General features: G+C 45.7%; 1 protein-coding gene across 1 annotated transcript in view; it reads left to right on the plus strand.

Annotated features, from left to right (window-relative positions):
- The window catches only part of PTPRT (protein tyrosine phosphatase receptor type T), a gene marked incomplete at its 3' end in the record, with an annotated part of 923104 nt that overhangs the window by 856955 nt on the left and 39561 nt on the right, over positions 1–26588 (plus strand). Inside the window, exons 20-23 of the mRNA XM_012558679.1 lie at positions 14721–14797; positions 20790–20826; positions 23012–23109; positions 26391–26507. Of these exons, the coding sequence (XP_012414133.1) occupies positions 14721–14797; positions 20790–20826; positions 23012–23109; positions 26391–26507 (329 nt within the window). The remainder of the gene's footprint in view (positions 1–14720; positions 14798–20789; positions 20827–23011; positions 23110–26390; positions 26508–26588) is intronic.

Below are 26588 nucleotides of genomic sequence, written 5' to 3' on the forward strand. Positions count from 1 at the left end.
TCAGAGACCTTTTGGTTAGCAGCAGAGTGCTTAACTATTTGCACCACCCAAGGATTCCACTAGTGTGGCTGTTATGGAGGGTGGATTATATCGGGAGAGGCTGGAGGCAGAGGGACCAGTCAGGAGGCTACTGCAATGGTCCCAGCAAAAGGTGATGAAGGCTGAACAAAGGCACTGACAATACCTCTGTGTGCTGTTCACTTCGGGGAGGAGGGGAAGAGAGAGACTGTGAGAGTGGCCTTCAGCCTCTTGTGTATGAGTGTGAGTATGTGTGCCCCAAATATTGGTATATTCAGCCTTTAAGGCAGCCTAAAACAGAAGACAAAGTCATCTCGTACAAAACGTTGAGCATATATTCTATTAAACAGGAATCCACAACACCCTATGTCTGACTTAGTGGAGCCAGCCTGGACCTTTTGATATCTCACCAATCGGAACAGTAGCATTCCTTGGTTCAAGCTCTCAGGGTAACCCAGTTCAGCCAAAAAAAAAAAAGATCCTGAATGACAAATTATTTCTAGCACAGTTCAGTGCTTTGTTTTGTTTTGCTTGTCTTTTTTTTCTTAACTGTCTAGACATTGCCTAAGAAAAAACTTGGAGGAAGAAAGAATAAGATAGACACAGCTTGTAAAAGAAGAAAGAGACAGAAGTTTTAGCTTAGCTGTTTCCTGTGCTGATTTAGGAAGGGACTATGAATGGTGAAACTAATCAGAAAGCATTTATAATTTGTCTCTTAGAAGAGAGTGACGCAGACAGCAAGATTTCTTGCAAGTTAAGCATTGGAAAGTGATGTTCAAAGAGTCAGCAAACATTTATTAAGGTCCTATGATGTGTGGACCTCTTTGAGCTAGACCCTGCACTGGGCACTGGAGACACAGTCCCTGATCCCAGAGAGCACCCATTCAAGTCTCTGACTAGCCCTCAGTAACCTCTGGTCAAGTACTGTGCATGCTATCCCCTAAAATACCTGGTCACTTGTCCATTCTGCCTACAAGATTATGAGTTCAGATGGTTGTTGTGGTTAGTTGCCATAGAGTTGATGTCAACTCACGGCGACTTTATGTATAACAGAATGAAATGTTGCCCAGTCTTGTGCCATCTTCATGATTCTTGGTATGTTGGAATCCATTTTTGCCGCTATTGTGTAATGCTTTCTAACCTAGGGGGCTCATCTTCAGCACTATATTAGATAATACTCTGTTGTGATACTTAAGGTTTTCATTTGCCATTTTTGGAAGTAGCTTGTCAGGCCTTTCTTCCTAGTCTGTCTTAGTCTAGAATCTCCCCCGAAACCTGTCCATCATTGGTGACCCTGTTGGTATTGAAATACTGGTGACATAACTTCCAGCATCATAGCAACATGCAAGCCACCACGGTAGGACAAACAGACAGGTGGTGGAGTTCAGATGTTCTTGTTGGGCGTCATTGAGTGGGTTCCAACGCATAGCGACCCTATGTACAAGAGAACGAAATACTGCTGGTCCTGCACCATCGTCATAATCATTGTTAATGCTTGAGTTCATTGTTGCAGCCACTGTGTCAATCCATCTCATTGAGGGTCTTCCTCTTTTTCGCTGACTCTCTACTTTACCAAGCATAATGTCCTTCTCCAGGGACTGGTCCCTCATGATAACATGTCCAAAGTACGTGAGACAACATCTTGCCATCCTTATTTCTAAGGAGTATTCTGACTGTACTTCTTCCAAGACAGATTTGTTTGCTCTTCTGGCAGACCATGTTATATTCAATATTCTTTGCCAACACCACAATTCAAAGGTGCCAATTCTTCTTTGGTCCTCATATATGAGGTATATATATGAGGTATATGAGGTGATTGAAAATACCATGGCTTGGGTCAGGTGCACCTTAGTCCTCAAAGTGATGTCTTTGATTTTTAACACTTTAAAGAGGTCTTTTGCAACAGATTTGCCCAATGCCATGCATCATTTGATTTCTTGACTGCTGCTTCCGTGGGTGTTGATTCTGGATCGAAGTAAAATGAAATCCTTGACAACTTCAATCTTTTCTCCATTTATCATGATGTCACTTACTGGTCCAGTTGTGAGGACTTCTGTTTTCTTTATGTTAAGGTGCAATCCATACTGAAGGCTGTAGTCTTTGATCTTCATCAGTAAGTGCTTCAAGTCCTCTTCACTTTCAGCAAACAAGGTCGTATCATCTGCATATCGCAGGTTGTTAATCAATCTTCCTCCAATCCTGATGCCATGTTCTTCTTCATATAGTCCAGCTTCACAGATTATTTGCTCAGCCTACAGAGTGAATAAGTATGATGAAAGGATACAACCCTGATACATACCTTTCCTGACTTTAAACCACGCAGCATACCCTTGTTCTGTTCAGATGACTGCCTCTTGGTCTATGTACAGGTTCCTCATGAGCACAATTAAGTGTTCTGGAACTCCCACTCTTTGCAATGTTATACGTAGTTTGTTATGATCCACACAGTCAAATGCCTTTGTATAGTCACTAAAACACAAGTAAACATCTTTCTGGTATTCTCTGCTTTCAGCGAGGTTCCATCTGCCATCAGCAGTGATTCCCCTCATGGGTTGATGTACTGCTACAACCGTTTTTGAATGATCTTCAGCAAAATTTCACTTGTGTGTGATATTAATGATATTGTTCGATAATTTCCACATTCTGTTGCATCACCTTTCTTTGGAATGGGCACAAACATGCATCTCTTTCAGTCGGTTGGCCAGGTAGCTGTCTTCTAAATTTCTTGGCATAGTTGATTGAGCACTCCAGTGCTGCATCTGTTTGTCGAAACCTCTCAATTGGTATTGTGTCAATTCCTGGAGACTTGTTTTTTGCCAATGCCTTAAGTGCAGCTTGAACTTCTTCTTTCAATATCATTGGTTCTTAATCATATGCTACCTCCTGAAATGGTTGAATGTTGACCAATTCTTTTTGGTACACTGACTCTGTGTATTCCTTCCATCTTCTTTTGATGCTTCCTGGGTCATTCAATATTTTCCCCATAGAATCCTTCAGTATTGCAACTCAAGTCTTGAATTTTTTCTTCAGTTCTTTCAGCTTGAGAAATGCTGTGAGTGTTCTTCCCTTTTGGTTTTCTAACTCCAGGTCTTTGTACATTTCATTCAGATAGGGCCCACTAAATTTTATAGACTGTGTAACCTTGGGCGATCATTCTGAGCCTAGTCTCCTCTCTGTAAAATGAGCATAACAATGTCTTCTTCCTAGGGATGTTGCTGTTGTTGTTGTTAGGTGCCCTTGTCATGGTTGTGACTTGAGAGGCCTTTGGATGACTATCTGTTGGTCGTCTGTCTCCCTTACTAGAATAATGCTCCATGATAGCAGGGCTATGACTATCTTTTACTCCTATATCCCAAACCTGGCATATGGTTGGTGCTCAGTAAATACTGACTGAATCTGGAAATGCCCTGGCTTTCTTTCTTCTCCACAAGACCCTGAGGGTCTCCAGCAAATAAGATACAGAATACCAGAAAGAACGGAAAAAGAAAAAATGGATCAAGATGACACTTGGAATGATGATAATCCAGTAAGGAAGAATGCATCGAAAGTGAATGAAGACAGCAGAGAGACAGGACACAGAAAGAAGAGAAGAAAGAGAACAACGTATCCCCTCTGAGAGCTGCTCTGAGAAGGCAGGATTCCAGGCAGCAGGGACAAATAATGAAGGAGATTAGAACTCCATCATGGGGGTGTAGAAGGTACTGTCAGTGTCCCACCCACATCCCTTGGCCTCACCACTTCTTTGTGCAGCAACACCCAGGGCCAGGACTGGGGTGAGGAGAGTGAAGCATCAAAGCACAATATTTAAGGAGGCATTCACTCTCAGGTGGTGACCCTGCACTTGTACAACCCTGAGACTGAGTGCCTCCTTAAACTGTGTGTCATAGGCATCTCACTTGCCTCACCTTAGTCCTGCCTTCTCCATATCTCTTTGCCTGAGAACTTTCTCCAAAGCTGGGGATGGACACTCTGTCCTGCACAACGCAATCTTCTAATGCTGAGGAATTAATGCCCCCAGGAGAAGCCTTCAACCGGGAAAATACCCCAGCTTCCTCGCTCTTCCACTGAAGTGTGTGTTCTAGCTCTTTCCCAGAGTCCCCAGTGGGGATTAGGCTGTAGTAGGCCATGGTGGCAATGGGCTTGAAACTCACCCTTCATTGGCTGCCTTCTCTTCCCTGTCTCACTCTCTCATCTCATACTGGTGTTCCCTCCCCCTCCCAGATAAATTACTTGCACTGGAATTTTCAAGCATTTTAGTGATGGCTTTAGGGAGTCCCTGGGTGGTGCAAATAGTTAAGTCATTTCTCAGCCACTAACCCAAAGGTTGGCTGTTCGAATGCACCCAGAGGTACCTCGGCAGAAAGGCCTGGAGATCTGCTTCTGAAAGATCACAGCAGTGAAGACCCAATGGAGTGCAGTTCTACTCTGCAACACATGGGGTCACCATAAATCTGAATCGACTCAACGGCAACTAGTTTCATTTTTTTTGGCTTGATGGGCTTAAATAAACCTGAATCTCCTTTCTAATTAAAACGCCAATACTTCTGCAACAAATTGGCCTGGAGAGGGTCTGTACTCAGTACTGAAAGGAGATAGTGCAAGGTAACCCATTGATTCGGGAGTCAGAAAGCAGTGCAAGACATAGAGGGGAACCAAAACACACACACCTATACACCAAAACCACAATAATAAGAAGGGTAAAAGAGAAGCAGCCCCAAGGAATGGCATGTGTTCCTGCCTTTGTATGTGTCCCTCCCAAAGGCAAAGACTGCTGAAGTTTGATAAATAGAAGTATTCTTGGCATGAGAAGAAAACAGGGTGTGATTAGCATCTTAAGGAACCCCCCAAGCTCAGAGAGGCTGGAGTGGAGGACAAAGGGCCAGGCCAGGGAAAACAGAAAAGATTAAAGGGGAAAAGAATGAGGGAGGGCACTGCCTACAAATGAAACAATGGAAGTGAAACTTTGGATAAATAACCCCTTTCTTCCAAATGATTCTATTTAGAATTTAGCAATAGATATAGTGCATTCCCAGGAAGTAGAAATGGAAAGGAAATAAAAGGGAAGGAAATGAATGGGAAACAAAAGAACAAAGGGGTCTTTGCTTTCAAGTAGCTGGAGGGCAGAGACTGTTGACCAGGGGAAATCTCAAGAATGCCAAAGCAGTCCCAATGTGGGAAGTTCTAGAGGGTGATTCTTGGATTGGCAAGAAGAGAGTTACACCGAGGTAGAGGAAGTAGTCCCAGGGGTTGCAAATTTTTTAAAACGAGGCTCCTCCTCTGTATTGCCCTCAAAGTGGATAATTTGCAGAGTTTAGCCTAGAGATTCTTTTAAAGGTGTGAGCTTGGTGGGGGGAGCTACGGGGATAGTGTGATGTTGTTAGGTGCCCTTGAGTGGATTCTGACACATAGTGACCCAATGTGACAGAGTAGAATTGTCCCATATTGTTTCCTAGGCTGCAATCTCCCTCAGAGCTGCTGGGTAGGTGCCAACTACCAACCTTTCAGTTAGCAACCTGAGCACTTAACCACTGTGCCACCAGGGCTCCTTGATAGTGCAGTACCCTGGAGCTAAATACTATACCCAGATTCTGAAAAGCTTGCAAGTGGCCATCTAAGGCATGACAATTGGTCTCTATTCACCTAGAGCAACAGAGAAAGAAGGAGAATCAGGAATAGGAGGAGGATATGGAACGTGTAGCTAATTGCCTCCATGAACAACTGCTTCCTTTGCCATGAGACCAGAAGAACTGGATGGTGCCCAGCTACCATTGCTGAACATTTTGATCAAAAAGTCTATAGAAAATCCTAATCAAAAGGGGGAAAATACAGAACAGAATTTCAAATTCTCATGGACTTCAGATTTCCTGGCGCCATGAAGGGTGGATGAACCCCTGAAACTATTGCCCTGAGATAATCTTTAAAACTTATACCAAAAATATCCCCTAAAATCATCTTAAAATCAAAAAATAGTTTAGCTTAACTAGTAAAATATATCTGCCTTAAGCATTAAGCATTGTGCTCTTTTAAAAACTATCTATATGGGATCAAATTGATAACAGCAACTCGAAAGATTAGATAGGAAGCTTAGGGGGCAGTGAGTTTGCATTAATGGGGGGCAACTCAGAAAAGGTGGATGAGAATGGCTGTACAACTTGAAGAATGTAATCAATGTCACCTCAACATAAAGAAAACAAAAATCCTCACAACTGGACCAAGAAGCAGCATTATGATAAACAGAGAAAAGATAGAAGTTGTCAAGGATTTCATTTTACTTGGATCCACAATCAACGCCCACGGAAGTAGCAGTCAAGAAATCAAATGATGCATTGCATCGGGCAAATCTGCTGCAAAAGACCTCTTTAAAGTGTTAAAAAGCAAAAATGTTACATTGAAGACGAAGGTGTGCCTGACCCAAGTCATGGTGTTTTCAATTGCCTCATATGCATGTGAAAGCTGGACAATGAGTAAGAAAGACCGAAGAAGAATTGACGCTGTTGAATTATGGTGTTGGAGAACAATATTGAATATACCATGAACTGCCAAAAGAACAAACAAATCTGTCTTGGAGAAAACACAGCCAGAATGCTCCTTAGAAGCAAAGATGGCAAGACTAAGTCTCATAAACTTGGGACATGTTATCATGAGGGATCAGTCCCTGGAGAAGGACATCATGCTTGGTAAGGTAGAGGGTCAGCGAAAAAGAGGAAGACCCTCAATGAGATGGATTGACACAGTGGCTGCAACAATGGGCTCAAGCATAGCAACGATTTTGAGGATGGCACAGGACTTGGGCAGTGTTTCATTCTGTGGTACACGGGGTCGCTATGGGTTGGAACCAACTCGACAGCACCTAACAACAACAACAATCAATGTCATTAAATGGTACATGTAGAAACAGTTGAACTGGTATATGTTTTGCTGTGTATATTCCTAATAACAACAACAAAATAAATAAAATTTAAAAAAAACAAACTATCCCCAGGCAACAAAGGATGCCAGCTCCCTCTCCCATTCAGTAAAATAACTTGGAGGTGCATTTTCTACACAATCTCCCAGAGTTTCCCAGCAGACATCAGCCCAACTGTCTGTAGTGTTACCTTACTTGATGACACACCCTTTACTGGATCCATTACTTTCTCCATCTCACTTCTGGTACTCCCTGGGATCACCTCTTAAATCAACTAACCAGTTGCCATCAAGTCAATTCTGACTGACGGCGACCCCATGTATATCATAGCAGAACTGAGCTCCATAGGTTTTTTCAGTGGCTGATTTTTTGGAATAGATCACAAGGCCTTTCTTCAGAGGTACCTCTGGATGGACTTCAACCTTTCAGTTAGCAGCTGAGCACGTTAACCGTTTACACCACTCAGAGACTCCTCAAATCAACTACTTGTACTCAAATCCTCATCTTAGGTTCACCTTCTGATGGAGTCCAAATAAGAAACTTTCCTCTCTTCCTTCAGAAATGCCCTCAGCGGGACAATGGCTGGCGGCATCCTTAGGATGAAACAGTAGGTTCACCAGATGGGTCACTCTCCCTCCACCCTCTCGCAGTGCTTTGTCCCTCTATTCTTAAGGCCCCTGCTCCCCTTTGTACCCCCCCAAAAAAGGTTTCATCTATTGGGGCAGCTCCTCACAGGGCCCTGAGGAGGGGAGCTGCCCAACTCCAGCCTTCATGGATCTGGAAGAACAAGGAGGTGCTCGGAATTCTGGGCTGTCTTACCTCATGCCCAAGCCACCCTCTCTCTTGATAATGGTAATTCAATGAAGACTGAATGTGCAGACCTTTAGCTTCAATGAGGTACCCAGGCAGCCTCTGCAGAATTACCTGCCTCCTCCCCATCCACTCTTGCAAGATGATGGCATTAACATTTCCAATACTTCTAGGGAATGATTTTTCAGCTCCACAATTCATTGTAATGAGTCAAATCTCTTTTCTCCGAAAAATTGCATCTTTTCTTTACCCTCCTCGGTGCCTGGAAGACGGGAAGAAAGAACATCATGTATCCAGATGATATTCTGTCCCCAGCCCCACCTGTCTGAAGTGATCCTCTCCTTAAGCAGATGTGATATGAGATGACTGATTTATTGGGCTATTTTTCATGATAGAGGAAGCGAGGGGGAGTTATGGGTTGTTTTGAGAGTTAGAACCATGCAAAGAAGGAAACTGAGCAAATGCTTGCCTTCAGCAGGAGGGAGGTAAGGAGTTGGGTGGGCTCTGGAGGCAGACCTGAGGCCTGTCACACCGTAACCATACCACCTTCCAATCTAGCGACAGGACAGGCTGGGTCTGCAGGAGGGATGAGGGGCCAGCCAAGGGGAGAAGAAAGATTTGAGAGCAGGAGTCAGGCCAACTCTGCCAGCCTTGTGTGGCGGAAAGAGCTTTGCATCCCAGGCCTATTGTTGTGTATCATTGAGTTGGTTCTGACTCAGTGACTCTATAGGACAGAGTAGAACTGCCCCATAGGGTTTCCAAGGCTGCTGGTGGCTCAGTGGTTAAATGCTTGGCTGCTAATCGAAGGGTCAGTGGTCTGAATCTATCAGCTGCTCTGCGGGAGAAAGATGTGGCAGTCTGCTTCTGTAAATATTTATAGCCTTGGAAACCCTATGGGGCAGTTCTACTCTGTTCTATAGGGTCACTGTGAGTTGGAATCAACTCGACGGCAATGGGTTCTTGGTTAATCTTCATGGGAGCAGATTGCCATATCTTTCTCCTGCGGAGCAGCTGGCGGGTTCGAACCACCGACCTTTGGTTAGGAGCCAAGCACTTAACCACTATGTCACCAGGGCTCCTTGATCCCAGACCTAGGTGACCTAAAATCAAGTGTAAGGCCATGGGCAAGGAAGTCCCTGCCCCTTACTGGTGCTCAGCCCTTCAGACATAAACACGATGAATTCATTCATTGAACAGATATTTACTGAGCACCTGCTATGTGTCACACACTGTACAAGATTCAGTAAATAGGGTGCCCTTCCTTACAATGTGACGGGGAGCCAGGGGGTAATTCGATAATCACAGAAATACAGCTGCCCTAAGAGCTCTGAAGAAGAGTCCAGGGTGCTATGAGAGTCTGGGGTTGAGAGATCACAGGAGGCTTCCCAAGGAAGGGCCATTGAGCTGAGAACTGGAGGATGAGTAGTGCCAAGCTGATGCGGGGGGGAATTAGGGGTGGGAGGCATTCTCTATTGCACATGCAAAGGCCCTGTTGTCAGTGGGGAAATAGTGCATTTGAGCAACTGAAGGAAGACCAAGGTGATCAGAGCAGTGTGGGAGGAAGGGGACATGAGGCTGGGGAGGGAAGTGGGTATCAAACCATCAGATCATGCGGGGCATTTGGGCTGTGGTAAGTCTCAGGTCTCTGTCCATGGGGTGCTGGAGCTTTTTTATACCAGCTCGCAAGAGCAGATAGTTAAATTCTCAGGAATTTTGTGAGCTGGTTGATGCCACGTGGGTAGCTTGAAATCAGCCATAATGGGAGTATTTACACCACAGAAATCAGCAGATGTCATAAATCTGGACATTTTTTCCCCCCTGAGAGCCATGTATTAAACATTTACCAACATACCACTGGTCCTTGTCCTAAAACAACTAGGAGTAGATGGATTCTAAACAGAGGGATGATGTTTCTGTTCCCCTAGAGTCATGTTCCAGGGACCTCTTTGGACTTGCATGTTTTTCAGTTATGCCTCCCCTCTACCTGCTGCCTGGATGATGCAAGTGGTTTGGGATTGACTCCTAACCTAAAGGTTGTTGGTTCGAACCCACTCAGTGGCTCCGTGGAAGAAAGGCCTGGTGATCAGCTTCCATAAAGATTATAGCCTAGGAAACCCCATGGAGCAGTTCTAATATTCTCTCACACATGGGGTCACCATGAGTCAGAATCAACTTGACGGCAATGGGTTTGGTTTGGTTTTCTACCTGCTACCACCAATCCGGTCCTCGAAAGATAGTTCCTGCCCATTTCCCAGCTCAGCTGACAGCCAGGTGGAGCCAGGCTCATGCACCTTCCTCTCACCTCACCACTGAAGAGTTGCTTCTCCTCCATATGACTCTTCTTAACTCCTCTCCTTGTCTTGAATATCAAACAAGGAGCACCAAATTAGCTGTTTTTCAAGCTTGCAAAATGTAGATAGAGCATAATGAACATTCTGGGCTGCTTGTAAATTACCTCGTATAAGCTCCTTCTCATTGCCTGCTGCCCCATCTTTCTCCATGTGCACGTGGGTAAACACAATTTTTTATCCTTCTAATTATATAAAGTTGAAGAAGAAGGGAACACAGAACAATATTAGCATCTCCCACGAGGAATAAATAAACCATGAGGACACTGCTACTCCTGGCAATGCCTTTCTGGTGGACCCACGACCAAATTCTGCCCTTTAATGAACACACACAATAGCTCTTGCCTCTGCAGAGAGATGAATTTATATTTGGTACAGAAGAAGGGCAAACGAGGGGCACTAAGTTTCTGAGCCTCTCTGACCATCAGTCAGCTCACTGCCGCTGCTTGCCTCACATCGAGCCCAGAACCGCCACTGATTAAGCACCTGCTGTGTACCAAGCACTGTACTAGCACTTTCCATGCCTGCATTTTCTCATTTAATCCTCCCAACATCCTGAGAGCTGTATAATATTGGCTCCATGTTGCTAAGGACACCAAGACCAAGAGAGGTCAAATGACTTGGTAAGTGATGGAGCTAAGATTTACGTGCAGATCTAACCCAGATCTCTGTACCTCACAGCACATATTAAAAGTGTATCCTGCCTGCCACAGGGTAGCTCAAGTGGGAGTGGATCCTGGTTATTTCATACTAAACTATTCTTCCATACTCTTGGAAATAAGAAACAGTATTTGAATGCCTTGTAGAGCCCAGCACTGTCACTTACATCTAAGGGCCGTAATACGGCATGGATGACTCTGTAATTTACCCCTATCTACCCCTCTGTCTCCGCTCCCATTGCTAATCCCCTCACACTCTGTTCACAGGACAGGAAACCGCTTGCAGCTCCCCAGTGCGCCTGCTCTTTTAGGCTCTGGCTTCACTCCTGCTGCTTCCTCTGGTAGACTCTTCCTCATTATCCACTGCTCAAGCCTTCTTTTTTTCCAGTTGCCCTCAAGTGAATTCCGACTAATGGCGACCCCATGTGTGTCAGAGTAGAACTGTGCTCCATGGGGTCTTCAATGGCTGATTTTTCAGAAGTAGATGGCCAGGCCTGTCTTCCAAGGTGTCTCTGGGTGAGTTTGAACTGCCAGACTTATAGTTAGTAGCCAAGGGCTTAACCGTTTGTGCTACCCAGGGACTCCTTAGAAGAACATAGTAGGTGTTCAATAAATGTGATTGTAATGCCCAGATGAAGAGAAGAGCTTGGCAAACATCACCATCTGGGAATTAGAGGCACCTTTCTTTGTTAAGAATATTTAACTAGAAGAAATGAGTTTATTTCTTTTTGTTTTGTTTTTTAATCACTTTTGCTTTCAGATTTTTAAATTTTATTTTATATTAAAGAAAACTATCTTACCACATTCTAAACCAGAATCTTCATTTCCAGGGTTATGGACCCCACGGGTAGGCATAACTCTCAATAAATAAAGAAGATTTTTGAATCAACAAATCATTAGTGAGACCATTGAGTGAAAATGCAATATGAAATTTTTCTTTTTGAAGGCTTACAGTTCCCTTAACCGCTGGTAACAAAGCTTGACGCCCTGGGTCCAAGGTGAGGTGCCAGGCCTACTGGCTGGGATGTCCCCCAGGAAGCCTCACTCTCTGGGGCTAGAAGACTGTGAGAGCTGGTGACTGACCATTCGCACAGACTCCAGAAGTATTAACTGTGAGATAGTCTTGGTCCAGGGGCAGCGCATTGTGTGGGCAGAGCTGGGGCCTAGGGACAGGTGGACCTGAAATTGAATCCAAGCTCTGCCACTTTTAGGCTACATAACTTGGGAAACTTGCTCAACCTCTCTGAGTCCCATTTCTTCATCTGTGAAATGGAAAGAATAATAATACCACCTAGTTCTGGTATTATTATAACAGTCTATAGAGCATTTTTGAGGAATAAAGGGTTGAGTGAGATAATGTATGTAAGGTTTCTGGCATCTACCATGAACTCGATAAAGGTTAACTTCACACTCTTCCTCTACTTCACCACCCTTCTCAAAGGGGTCACTTAGACCTCTGTCTCCTCCCTCACTTGTTTCCACTGAAAGTCTTCCCCATGATGAGTAAGAAAAGTGTCATCCAGTGTATCTCCCGGGTTTAGTGTGGTACCTGCAACATGGCAGATGCTCAATGAATATATCTTGAATGAATGAATGAATGAATGGGTGAATGCATAGCTATGAGGCGGTATCCTGTGCCAGTGCTGGGGCTGTTTGTCCTCAGACCCATTCCTTGCCTTCTTCTACTCTACTCTGTATCACAGGGAGCTGACCCCTGCAGGTTGCGCTTCCCAGGCTCTTTTGTCAGTTGACTTCTGGCTGGATTGGCCAATGAGAAGCACTAGTGGAAGACAGGAAAGTGAGAGAAAGGGAGAAGCCAAGGCATTTCTCCCCCTCTGTCTCAGTCATAGGTTCCTAAATGACGGTGGTTCAAATCCACCCAGCAGTGCCACAGAAGAAAGGCCTGGCGATCTGTTTCCATAAAGATTACAGCCAAGAAAACCCTATGGGGCAGTCGTACTCTGTAACACAAGTCAGAATTGACTCAATTTGCAAGGGTTTGGGGTTGTTTTGATATCTCAGTCATGAGCACCTGCTTGAGCAGTGAGGGAGTCTCCTCCTTGGCTCCACGTCACAATAGAGAGGCCACTGCACCTCCAGTCTCCACCAGGTGGCCCCAGCTCCTGGGCTCTGGTAACCCCACTTCCTGCCTCTGTCCCTCAAGCCTAGGGAAGGAAGGGTCTCACTGTTGTTGCTCATCTCTGAATTACTTCATTGTGCTGTTTGGCTTCTCAACTCTTCCATTACCAGGTAACCAATTCTCTATAGCTTGCTCCCTCTGCTGCGTATACTCGAGTGGTTTCTGTTACTCTGCTGAGATCCCTCTTTGGAAACAGGAGTGTCTGAACTCAGACTTATAAGAACCTCCTTCTTCCAAACTCCACTGTTTACTGGCCATGTGGCTTCAGTGTCCTCATTTGTAACAAGGCCTCACAGAGCCCACCTGCTCCTCTCACAGGATCATTATGAGACACCAGTGAGGTCATCCATGGATACCTTCACCAAGCACTTATTGAGTACCTGCCATATGCCAGGCCCTTCTGGGGGTGGAGTGGATAGAACGGGGATGAAGACAGAGAATGTCCTGCCCTCAAGGAGGTTTCAGATAGTAGCAATATATGTGCTTTGTAAACTGCAAAGTGCTCCCTAGGTCTAATAGGATAAGCTGGTGTGACCTCTCTGACCCCTGGGAGCCCTTGGGGATGCCTGGAGCTCTCCAGCCCACCTGCTGGAGACCCCGCCCCTGCCCTCTAGTAAGGTGGACTGGCCAGTGAATGCAGCGACTCTGCAATCATATATGTGCAGTGACCTGATCGCAAATGCAGCCTGCTCCTCCCAACCAGCATGCTCCGTTTGCATGGGTCAATTAGCACGACAGAGCTCACTTTAATTAATTGTAAAGGATTATCCTGGTTCTTCTGCTGCACTAGTTTTTTGTTTTTTTTTTTTTTTTTAACAGATTTTAGTTGGTGTTATTTGAAGTGAGTGTGTCATCGACTAAAGCTTGCAAATCTTGCTTATGCCTAGATTGTGTTTGAAAAGGTACTCTTTCCAAGACAGTTTTTGGTTGTTGATGGCCTCTTTTATAGTGATTTAGTCAGCTTTACTTTAATTATAGTATTGATTACAATATGTGGCCGATAACCTCCAAGAGGCAAAAGAAAAGCAAGTGGTGCACGTGTGGAAAATAGGTGAATTTGCCGTTTTTAAGCAAGCATGAAAATGGAGCATATGAATTCAGATTCAACACCAATCGCATCCTGCGTGTTTTCACGTGGCCTCTCTTGCATGGTCCCTATGAAGAAGGTGTTTTCATCCCCATTTTACTAATGAAATCACTAAGTCTTAAAGAAGCAGGTAACTTACCCAGGTAGGTAATAACAAAACCAGAATCAAGGGGAGATAAAAAAAAGAGGAGGTGCTTAATTGTTCTTTTCAAGGCATAGTAACCTCTCTGAGCCTCAACTTCCTTATCTCTAAGTAGGGATAATAACTGAGAGCAGGGCTGAGGGTTAAACAAGAGAGTATGTGCAAAAGTAGCATCATGTCTGGCACCCGGGGTGCAGTGGCGGTTCCATGGTAGAAGTCTCACCTTCCATGCAGGAAGCCTGGGTTTAATTCCCAGCCAACGCACCTCACGTGCAGCCACTACACGTCTGTCAGTGGAGGCTTGTATGTTCCTATGATGCTGAACAGGTTTCAATGGAGCTAGGAAGAAAGACCTGGCTATCTACTTCTGAAAATCAGCCAGTGAAAACCCTAGGGATCACAACAGCCCAATCTGCAACTAATCATGGGGATGGCGTGGGACCTGGCAGTGTTCCATTCTATTGCGTATGGGGTTGCCATGAGTCGGGGGCCGATTCAACAGCAGCTACCAACAGTAACAACAGCTATAAAGGATAGAGCAGGCCACTGCTGGCTCCTCACCAAGAGGCCTTTCATCAATCATCCGCCTGTTTTCTGCTCTCTTTGCAGATGACCATTCCCGAGTGAGGCTGCTGGTACTGGACGGAGACCCACACTCTGACTACATCAATGCCAACTACATCGATGTGAGTAGATGGGCTGTACAGCAGGGATTGGCTGGGGTTGGCTTCAGCAGGATTTAGACCTAGAGTTGTTCCCCAGCCTCTCTCCTAGAAGGTGGCCTTTCCAGAACTGTCCAAAGCAGTCTGGGTCCTCCCTGATCTGTGTAACCACTGTAACCCAAGTGGATTATCCAAGTTCTAAAGCTGCATCCTTTTTAAGATTGGCTCAAGTAGCCTGCAGTCTGGGGTCCCAGGCTTATTCATTCACCCATTTACTCATTTGTACATTTGTCTGTTGGCCCATCCATTCATTCGTCTGTTGCATGAATATGCAACAAAAATTTAATAGTGCCTACTGGATGCTGGATGCTATGGGAACCATAAAGCTAAAAATGCCATGGTCTCTACCCTTGAAAACCTTAGCAGGGAGGTGAGTTGTGTGCATCAATAATTTTAGGGCAAACTAGAAAGTGCTAAGCATCACAAGTTCAGATAAAAGGCTGCGGGGATTCAGAGGTGGGAAAGAAAGATCACTTCTTCCATCAGGACTGCAAATGTGATGTGAGCTAAAGCTTCAGGCACAGGTAGAATTTAGAAATCAAAGAGAAGGAAGATGGTTAGAAAGAATAGCACAAGCAAAAACGTAGAGCTGGAAGCAGAGGATATGTAGAAGCTCGGTTTGAGGGGAGCAGAGTCTATATAATGGGGAATAGTGGAAAATAAGGTTGGGGCTGGGTCATTGATGGTTTAGATGGTCAGACTTAGAAAGGTGGATTTTACCCTGTAGACAAGAGGAAGCGATCTAAAGTTTTTGATCAACGAAGGGACCAGTTCAGAGCTGAACTTTGGGATGATTTATCTGCCATCAAAGGTAAAATAGATCAGAAGGAGGAGAGCAATTAAGGCTAATGAGAAAGGGGCTGAACTTAAACGGGAGCCAAGAGGTAGAGAGGTGCACATGGAAGCGAGAGAGTCTGCAGAGGGAGAGCATGGCTAGTGGGCCAGATGGACATCCCAGGATGACTAATGGAGCCAGGCTTCTCAGCATCTGAGCCAGGAGCCCAAGGACCTTGAGGAATGGCTCAGAGATTCATGGAGGTCCCCCAGACTCCCAGTGTATTTATAGACAAACTATAAAGCACTGTGGCATGCTTTGTGGATTCCCCATAATCTAGGCTGAACCAGATGATTCATTAATTCAACATACATTTATTAAGCCCAATTCTGATCATTTGCTGGTTTGCCCTCAGATCCATTCCTTGCCTTTCACCTCTCTGCTTTGCATTGCAGGGGTATGTGTGGGGGGTGACCCCTTCAGGCTGCATTCCCCAGCTCCCCTGCCAGCTTCTGGCTGAGTTTTCTCCATAGCAGGCTCTGACAGGGGACTAGAGTATATTTCTCCTCTCTCTCTTCCTTGGCGGCAGCTCCCACAATGGTTGCATCCCCTCTGTAGCTCCAGCTTCCATCAAGCAGGCCCGCCATAGTTCCAGCTTCTGCCACGTGGCCCCAGCTCTGGGGCTCTGCTAACTTCTTTCACCCATCATTCTGCTAGTTCGAGGCGTGGTTTTAGCCTCCTGCTATTGCTAATCCCTGGGTTGCCTCACTGTCCCATTTGACATCTCAGCTCCGCTTTAACCTGTAACCAACTCCCTGTACTAAATTACCTCTGTCTGAAACACTAAGAGCAGCTTCTGTTTCCCCAATTTGACCTTGACTAATGCAAGGGCCTAGAATGTGGTCAAGAACTGGGACTGGAGTTCCACCGTCTCTGCCAACCATGGCCCTTCTGGGAAAGTTCACAAGGTGATGGCTTGTCTCTAGCCTGGACTGAGGCACTCCCAGCTTTCACCCAACCACACCTGCAGCCTTTCCCTCATTCATCTGGTATTTCATTTCACAAACACTACACAGACCCTCCACTGTGTGCCAGAGACCTTTAAGACCAGGTGCCTGAAACCTAAAAGGGACACGTAGTCTATGGAGGAAGTCACATAAGAAAAGAGACCTTCACAGAGTAGGTGCTATGGGAGCACAAAGAAAAATCCAAACCTGAGGGTAGAGAATAGGGGTGAGGGGTGAAGGCTTCCTGGAGGAAGTGATCTCTCATGCAGTTTCAGAGGATGAGTAAGAGTCAGCCAGGCAAGGAGGATTTATAGTAACCTAAGAATTATTGGTCACCTCTCATGGGCCAGACTTTCTGCTAGCTGTTTCATCATTTGCCTTAACTAACACCGTGACCACAAGGTAGGTGCCATTACTACCCACTCAGAATAAACTGAGGCTCGTGAGGAGATGTAACTTATCCAGGATCACACAGCTAGGAGGTGAGGGAAGTGTGGGGGCAGAAGTTTGAATCAGGCTTTAATAACAATAAAGCAATGGCAACAATTGGGTTGGGTCATTCATGGGCCCTATGATGAGCGGTTTAAAATGTGTCAGCTTAATGAGACCTCTCAATAATCCTTCAAGGAAGGTATTATCACCCCCATTTTCCAGATAGGGAAGCTGAGATTGGAGAGACTGTAAAGTTGGTCCAAGGCCATGCAACTGGTCAGTGGCAGAACCAGAATAGGAACCAGAGCTGGATGTCTCCCAGTCCAGTACTCTTTATCCTGACCCCCTCCCCCATTCCTGGCACCACCTTGGACCCCGCACACTTAGAGTGGCTTCTGTTTCCCCAACTTGACCTGTGGGGACTCAGCTAGCACGTGTTGAACCAGACTGAATTGATTCCTGCCACATCTCCTCGATTTTGTCTATGGCTGGGTGGACATGGCAGCCCTGAGGGCCGCAGCCCACGTGGGGTTTGCCAGCCTGAGCTGCTGTATCTGAAATTTGTCATCTGAGTAGACAGCCTCAGTGAAGTTCACTTTCCAAGATAAACACTCAATCCAAAGTTGAGGGAGTGTCTGGCTGCAGCCAGAGCCAAGAGGCACTTTGGTGTTCTATGGGCAACAAATGAAATTGCCTTAAATATAATGAATCTCTACAACATCTAAACTAATAACACCTCCAATTTCTATCATATTCTATCATCACAGTGCATTTTGGGAGCATTAAAGATACGAAACCAGGGGTTGGAGGGTAAGAGCCTTACCCGAGGTCATATAGCTAGAATGAAATCCTCTGCCCACTTAGGACACAGCACAACCTCCTCTCTCTTAAGAAGTAGACTGTGCAGACAGGCCCAACTGCCTCTGCTAGATGGATGCTATCTTAATATGTGATGTTGGATCTCTGTGCGTGATCCCAGTGATTAGAGTGAATGGCTAACAAGACCAAAATCATGAATTCAGTCCTTGTTGGGCCTGTTGAAACCAGGCCTTTGTGCTTACTAGCTTTGTGATCTTTGGTAAATTACTTACTCATTCTGGTATTTGTACAATGGGATAATATAATGCCACCCTACACGAAGTAGGATAACTTATATAAAGATTGCCAGGGTCCCATCAGGAAACAGATGTTCACTCAAACAGGGAGTGCAGTACCCTAGGGTCAGCAACAGCAGGAAGTGTTTACTAGTCCTAGGCCTAAAGGGAAGAGGGGAGAGTCTCTGTGAGCGAAGGGCTGCCTGATAGGACTGAAGCCTTTGGTGGAGCAACACAGCCAGCCCATGGTGATCTAGCAGGGGGGGACCTAGAAAAACATGCCCTCACCTCACTCTCCTTCTGGCCTTTGAATTCCTGCTTCTGCTCCCCATTGGCCAAACCCAACTTAGAAGCCAGAAGGCATAGGAGCCCATGGTGTAGTCCATACAGTCAACCTCCCAGGGCACAAAGCAGAGCATGGAAGGGAAGAGTTGGGAAGTGGAGGGACAAAGAGAAGATACCCAACACAAGTGCCTCCGAATACAGTGTTACCACTATGAAGTAGGTGGAGGATGGGGGAATGGCATTAGCAAACTTAAGAATACCTGGGGTCCTTATGGGGTTTTCTGGCAAGATGCACTCAGACAGCTGTCTAGGTCCTTACCCTTTTTGCCCTGTTCTCCGACCCAGCCAAAATCCTCCTGGGCTCTCCAAAGAGCTAACTGCCCATACTAGAATCATTTATCCACAATTGGATCTTGACAATTCATTAAAATGACTCCATTTGGATAATGAGCTGGATGGGGCCAGACCTGTGTGGGCCTCTGGAGGCTGTGGTTCTGCTACCATCTGAACTATCCTGCTGGCTGGTTTGTTTACACACCTGAGAATGGTTTGGCCACTTGAATCTTTTATGAATTACCAACCTGGAAATAAATGTCATATCTGGGTCCCCAGTAAGAACAGATGCATGAGTGCAGAGTGAGATAAATGCATTTTGGATACAAACCTCTCTCCCATTGCTCACAGACAGATGGAGGCAGGCCCAGTGCTGGTTAGCAGTATGTCTGCATGCTGTGTAGGGGGTACTTAAATGAACTGAAAGTTCTTTTAAGGTTAGAAAGTTTTCTATACCAGCACTTGGCGAATCCTCAGAGGTGCCCCAATGAGAAGTACATTTCCTTTTATCTCTAGTGCTGAGGTGTTTCATGGTTAGAATGTTTTCTCTGCGGGGACCATATGGATTCCTGGAGGCCAGGGAGGGTCTCTTTACCGATTCAGCATGGGGCAGGCACGCAGCATGCATGCTTGCATTCTTAAATTTATTCAACACATACTTATTGAGGCTGATGGACCAGGGAGTCTTCTAGGTGCTGGGGACACAGCTATGAGCAAGGTGGATACAGCCCCTACCCTGGTGGGGATCACATTCAACTGGGGGAGACAATATGCACATGAATAAATATAGTTGGTGGTAAGTACCCTGAAAAAGGGTAAACCAAAGGAAGTGGAAGGAACCTGACAGGGCAGTCAGGGAAGGATTCTCTGGGGACAGACCAGCAGGCAGAGGGGATGGCCAATGCTGAGGCCTCCAGAAGGAAACATAATTGATATTTCTGAAGAAGAGGAAGAAAACCAGTGAGCAATGGAGATGTGGAAGGAAAGCTGGGCATATTTGCTGAAGGGATGAAATGGTAGTAACAGGGATGTTGAGATGCCCAAACTAGGTTTAAGATGCCAATTCAGCCACCACCTCTCAGAGAACATTCTCTGGCCTTCTTGACTGACTCACATCCCCGTGCATGCTCCACAGAGCCCCATATCTCCCCCATGGCAGCCCAAATCCCAGTTATATATTTCCCTTTACTTGTGTAATTATTTTGTTGATGTCTGTAAGCTGCCCAAAGACAGAGCCCACGGGCATCTTGTCCACTTTTGTATTTCCCGTACCTTATACGGAGTCGTAAGTGCTCAACTGATACCTGTCGATAATATTAAGTGACTGAGTGAGCACATGAACGAACATCTAACTCCATCTAACTCCGCTTAGAATTTCATTCCATTGCCTTGCGAGCACAGGGAATCTTCCAAACCTCGGTTTCCTTCAAAAGGTATTTTGTCTTCCAGCCCAGCCATTAAGTGGTACCCCAACCTCACCTCAAAGACATATTCATGCATGTATTCTGCCAATGAACATTTTCCAAGAACTGCACTCGGCACAGGGGATGGCGAGTAAAATGGCATGTCCCATGTCCCAAGTGAAGAAAAGTACACTCCCAGCCAAGTCTGTATGGGCACCTCACAAATAACTACATACAGTGAAACCTGTGAGAGCTGGAACTCCATGGGACTGACTTGTTTTTCCAGGTCTCGCAAGTTTTCCACCTTTGACAGGGTGCAGCCTTACCACTTTTCTATCGCTAGTTTTAGTGGAAAATATTTGAGTTTTTCTTCTCTAACAGGTTTCCGCCTTACACAGGTTCTGGCTTTCGTAGGTATTACTGGATAATAATAGCTAGCATTTAGTGAGTTACTAAGCACTTTGCATGCATTATCTTACTTAATCTTTGCTACTTCTCTGGGAAATAGCCAATGCTATTTCTGTTTTTACCTACGAGGAAATGAAAGCTTAGGGAGGATAACTTGATATTGTGCTGTTTGCAAGCTTTGGTTGGAGACTGTTCACTGTGCTTTTCTTCTATATCCAGGGATACCATCGGCCTCGACACTACATTGCAACTCAAGGTAAGAGTCCTTCCTCTACCTGGTGCCTTGGACACACCTCAAGGGCTCCTGGGAAGGAGGTTCTCTGGGGAATAACTGCAGTGAACCCTCTTGCTCTCCACTTACATCTGTTGTCCCAACACTGCTTGGACACCAAAGGGTCCTTGCCCCTCACTGGAAAGAGGAATGAGTTTCCACTGGCTACGAAGCTACAGAGGATAGGGCTGGAGAGCCTGGAAGGGGCCTTGAGATTGTGTATTTGTTTGTTTGGGAGGGAAGGAGGTGACAAGTTCAGCTACAGGAGGAAGGAATATGAGCGAGACAGATCACTAGGAAATGGTCAGGAAAAAGAGCCCTAGGCAGGGCAGACCCAAAGCATCAGCCTCAGGCCTGTTTCCCAGACATCTACCATTCAGGTAGAGCTGAGGGGGGCCTGATCTCCCTGACGGGCGCAAGCATGTAAGAGAGATGCCGTCATCTGCCCTAGAAAGCAATTTGGCAGTATGTTATCAGCCCACTTAAAAATGATCATACCTTTCTTAAATACAGAAGAAAACATTCTTTGATGGTTACCAGGATGGGGAGGGAGGGTGAGGGTTATTCACAAACTAGATAGTAGATGAGAATCATCCTAGGTGAAGGGAAGGACAGCACACACTACAGAGGAAGCCAGCACAACTGGACTAAACCAAAGCTAAGAAGTTTCCTCAATACAATCAAATACTTTGAAAGATAGAATATCAGGGATGAGGGGTCTGGGGACTATGCTTTCAGGGGACATCTAGGTCAATTGGCATAACAAAGCTTACTAAGAAAATGTTCTGCATCCTACTTTGGTGAGTGGTGTCTGGGGTCTTAAAAGCTTGCAAGCAGCCATCTAAGATGCATCAATTTGTCCCAACCACTTGGAGTAAAGGAGAATGAAGAACACCAAAGACACAAGGAAAGTATTAGCCCAAGAGACAGAATGGGCCACATAAACCAGAGACTTCATCAGCCTGAGACCAGAAGAACTAGATGGTGCCCGGCTACCACCAACAAACGTCCTGACAGGGAACAAAACAGAGGGTCCCTGATGAAGCAGTAGAACGATGGGATGCAGAACTCAAATTCTAGTAAGAAGACCAGACTTAATGGTCTGACTGAGACTGGAGGTGCCCTGGAAAGCATGGCCGCTGGACTCTCTATCAGCCCAGAACTAAAACAATTTCCGAGGCCAACTCTTCAGACAGAGATTGGACTGGACTCTGGGACATAAAGTGATGCTCATGAAGAATATGCCTCTTAGTCCAGTAGATACAAGAGACCAAAGGGGCAGCTTCTGTCCAGAGGTGAGATGGGAAGGCAGAGAGAGTTAGGAGCTGGTTGAATGTTCATGGGGAATCAGGGGCAGAGGGGAGGAGTGTGCTGTCGCAGAATGGAGTGAGCAGCTGGGGTCTCATAACAATGTAAGTAAAAAAAAAAAAAAAAAATTTTGTATGGGAGACTAATTTGAAAGGCAAACTTCATTTAATTACAACAATTAAAAAAAAGAGAAAAAAAAGAAAAACAGTATTCGAAATTATATGTATTTTATATCAAACATAGCATCCTGCTTTCGGAATTTTAAAAATGATGAAGGCCCAGGACATCAAAAGAGAGAATAAAACATCCAAACAGCCATTTTCAAAGGAAATTGCTTTGGACTGTCAGATCCTATCTCCCACTTCTTGTCTTTTTTTTTATTCTTATTTTTCTCCCTTCCTTTCAGTTCAGGCTCCAGACAAATGCCTCTGTGATTTGTTAAGCTCAAAATCAGGCATCTCCAATTTGTGCTCTCTGTCAGCCACCCTCCTCCCCCAATTTCCTTCTTGTCTCGCATTGGGATTCTGGAGCCCTATTTTTTATAACTCCCCCAAACCACACCCCATGATATAGTCCAGGGGAAAAGTGGGACTCGTGGAAAGGGTCTGACCAAGAGGGTGACATAGGAAAGAGGGGATGCTGTCAACATTTCCAATAGATGCTGCAAGCCCTGGTATTCTGGAATGTGGCTGTTTGTTATCCACACTCTGAATTGGCCTCATCAGGCTCACCTGCTAGCTAGGAGTTCCCAGCCTCACTCTCACTTATCCATGAGGTGCCTTGACTAACCAAGAGGATATAACCTCTTGGCTGCCTTCTTGCACCCTCAACCTCTGACGTCTACCACCTTCTCTGTTGGCAGGTCCAATGCAGGAGACGGTAAAGGACTTTTGGAGAATGATTTGGCAGGAGAACTCGGCGAGCATCGTCATGGTCACCAACCTCGTGGAGGTGGGCAGGGTAAGCCTCTCCTGCAGTTTCCAGGGGAGAGGATGTTGGAACTGCAGGACTGAGCATCCCTCTGTTCTGTGCATTGTGCTCAGTGCCTCCTAGTCAATATTTCATCCTCACAGCAACCTACGCGAGATGCGGGAAAAATCATCGTTCCTGTTTTACATTTGAGGACTGTTCTCCCCTTCAGATTTCCCTCATCTCCTTCTCCACTTCACCCTTTGTTGATGATGTCATCTCATATATTTTGAGGAAATTCAAGCCATCAGAGGTGAACTCCCTCATCTCCTCACCACAGAGCTATAGTCCTACTTGTATCTACAACCATCTTCTCATTCTTCCCCTCTGTTACCAAGCTGAACCATAAGAAAAACAGTTGAATGTCAGTCATTTCTTATGGCTCAACCGAATACAGTGGAAGAAGTGTCTCTTCCCTTTCAAAGGCAAGCCTAGTGCTTTGAATCACAGGCTCTGCTCAAGAATTTTCTCATTGTCCCCCCATCACTTGAAAAATGAGTCTTTTTCTCATTGCTAGGTTGTTCTCCTCAGCATACCTACATGCTCAGTACCTTTCCCCTTAAAAAGACAAAACAGGCAAACAAAAATCATCCTCTTGTCTGCATTTTTCTGCCAAATTTTGAAGACTCACACACAGGCTCTATTCCTTCACTCTCATTCTTATACCCACTCCAACCTAGCTTCTCCCTCCATTCCATCAAGAGTGGCACTGTCAATATCACTAGCATCCTTCCATGTTGACAAATCCAATAGCCACTTCTCTCTCCTCATCTTACTCAACCTCTAGGCAGCATATGACACTCCACTGGCTATTCTTCCACCCCTGACGTCTAAATCTTGATATTCTTCAGAGCTTGGGCCTTGGTCCCCTCTCTTCTCTATATCCAATCTCTCCTATGTGGTTCTTAACTATTCCTAGGGCTTAGAAATGGGACTGCTACTCCCAGCTTGCTGTTGCCTATTTGGTAAGCTGTGGCATGTGGGTGGGTGGGTGCTGGGTGTAAAGGCAGGGTACACAAAAACCAGAATTAACAAGGCCTCTCTAGAGCTAACGAAAGAGTGGGTAGGTATACTTTTGCTTTAGCAAAACCCAGATAATCCATAGAGGAGGGTCCTGGTCACCATGATGATGAGAAAGGGAGAATCTGAACCACAAGTTATCACTCAGTAAAGGGGTGTAGACATCTCATGGCCTAATAGAAACTTAGGGCCAGGAGAGACTTTATCCTTGAGTCCCCTCTTACCTAGCCCACTCGCCAGTTTTACAGATAAGGAAACACCCAGAGAGGTGGAGTGACCTCCCAGCTAGAACCTGGGGATGATCTCTAACTCTGGACTCACATTCCAGTGCTCATGGTCTCATGACTTCAGGCTCAAGATGTACCCACCGTGGACAAAAAGGCCATCCAGGATTCAAGAATCCAGATGCAAATTCCAGCCTGTCCTACAACATATCCCACACTGAGACAGGTTCCCTTGATGGACAGACCATGAATCCAAACTGGATTTGGGGAGGGGACAGGAGAACAATATCTCAGTGAACTCCTTCTATAGCTAAGCACCGTGCCGGACACTTAAAGAGCATTACCTCATTTTATCTCACAACAACAGTACCAGTTAATTTTCCTGGTAATTATTTGGACCACCTGGATTTGCATCCTGGCTCCATCCCTTACTAACAGTTGACCTTGGGCAGTTTTCTTAGCCTCCCTGTGCTTCAGGTTCCTCATCTGTAAAATGAGGATAACGGTAATATCTACCTCCTAAGGTTGAGGTGATAAATAAAAATCATGCACGTGAAGTATTTTTAGAACAGTGCCTGAAACACAGTAAGCAGTCAATAAATGTTAGCTACCATTATTAATGGAGACCCTGGGTGTTGCAATCGGTTAATGTGCTAGGCTGCTAACCGAAAGGTTGGAGGCATGAGTCTACCCAGAGGCTCCTTGGAAGAAAGGCCTGGAGATTTACTTCCCCAGAAAATCAGCCACTGAAAACCCTATGGAGCACAGTTCTACTCTGACATGCGTGAGGTCACCATGAGTTGGAATCTACTTGATGACAACTGGTTACTGTTTACTATTATTAATAGAAAGCTAGGGCTCAGAGAGGTGTTTCATCACTTTCTGGAAGCTCTGTAGCTACTGAATGTTGGAGCCAGGCATTGAATTCGTTTGACTCCAAAGCTAATCGCACTATACCAGTGTTTCCCTAAGTGGGTTCCACGGGATGCTAGTCTGCAGGATGCTTAGTGAGAAGAGGGTTCCATGGTTAAATACGTTTGGGAAATGCTGTATGCGCTGTGCCCCTTTTGGAAAGCCCTAAAACACATCATTAAGTAGCATTAGCACATCAAAGGAGCTGAGCAGCCCGAGGCAAGGCCCTGTTTAACTTTGTTTAATCCAGCATTTCCCAAACTCCTTGGACCACAAAACCTTTTTTTGTTTCTTTTGTTTCCTGTTTTTACCTAACACCCGTTAGCACCCAGCGGGACACGCTGTGGGAAATGCCACTCTAGGCCGCGCGGCGTCCCCCGGAATGGTAATGCTTTTGTTCTTTTAAGGGGAAACGGATGCTCTCCTTCTCCTGCAGAGTGTGCTTAGAGAGCGAAAGGTGGGGATGGCTTGTTCGCAGCATCTGCACTGACTGCCAGGGGCACAGGAGTTGCAAAGTCTTCCCTTTGGCCCAGCACCTTCCATCCTGTTCCCAGCTAAGAGCCTTTCTCCTCCCAGCCCCCAGTTATGACCTCTTAATAACGTCCCTTCCTGACCACTTCCGCTTTCACCTGCTCTCTATTCCCCATCTTTTACTCTGATCTCTGCTCAGCTGAAAACGCTCAGCTGCTCCAGCCTGCTATAGGAGAAAGAGGATTCAGCCAAAAGGTAGAAAGCTGGCCACGTGACCTTGGACAAGTCCCCAAACCTCAACCTTCAGTATTATTTTCATCTGTAAAATGGGCATAATAATATATGCCTACTCACCTAGTTCTGTTCGTTCACTTAGTGCATTAAATGGATTTGAAAATTATAAGCAGCTTTGCAAAAGAAGGTACTATTATTATTTCTCGCGGCTCCAGTTCCTCTAGGGAGTGAGCTTGGCCTTGTGCAGTTTGCTGATTCCTGGCTGGCTGAGACCCCCTTGGACTGAAATTCCACCGAAGTCACCCTGGGGTTTATTTGAATGGGAGGTCCAGGTGAGGTGGCTGCTCACGCCCAGCCACCTGCTCATATACCCTCGTCTCCATCCTTTCTCTGTCTCTCACTTGGCCACAGGTGAAGTGTGTGCGATACTGGCCGGATGACACTGAGGTCTACGGAGACATTAAAGTCACCCTGATTGAAACAGAGCCCCTGGCAGAATACGTCATCCGAACCTTCACAGTCCAGAAGGTAAGCTTCTCTGTGGCTGTGGGCAGCCTGTCCACCAGCTGGGCCAGTTTGTTCATTCGGCAGCACATGGTCACTAAGCGT

The sequence above is a fragment of the Trichechus manatus genome, unplaced genomic scaffold (genome assembly GCF_000243295.1).
Source record: "Trichechus manatus latirostris isolate Lorelei unplaced genomic scaffold, TriManLat1.0 scaffold00008, whole genome shotgun sequence".
In the NCBI taxonomy this organism is placed as follows: Eukaryota; Metazoa; Chordata; class Mammalia; order Sirenia; family Trichechidae; genus Trichechus; species Trichechus manatus.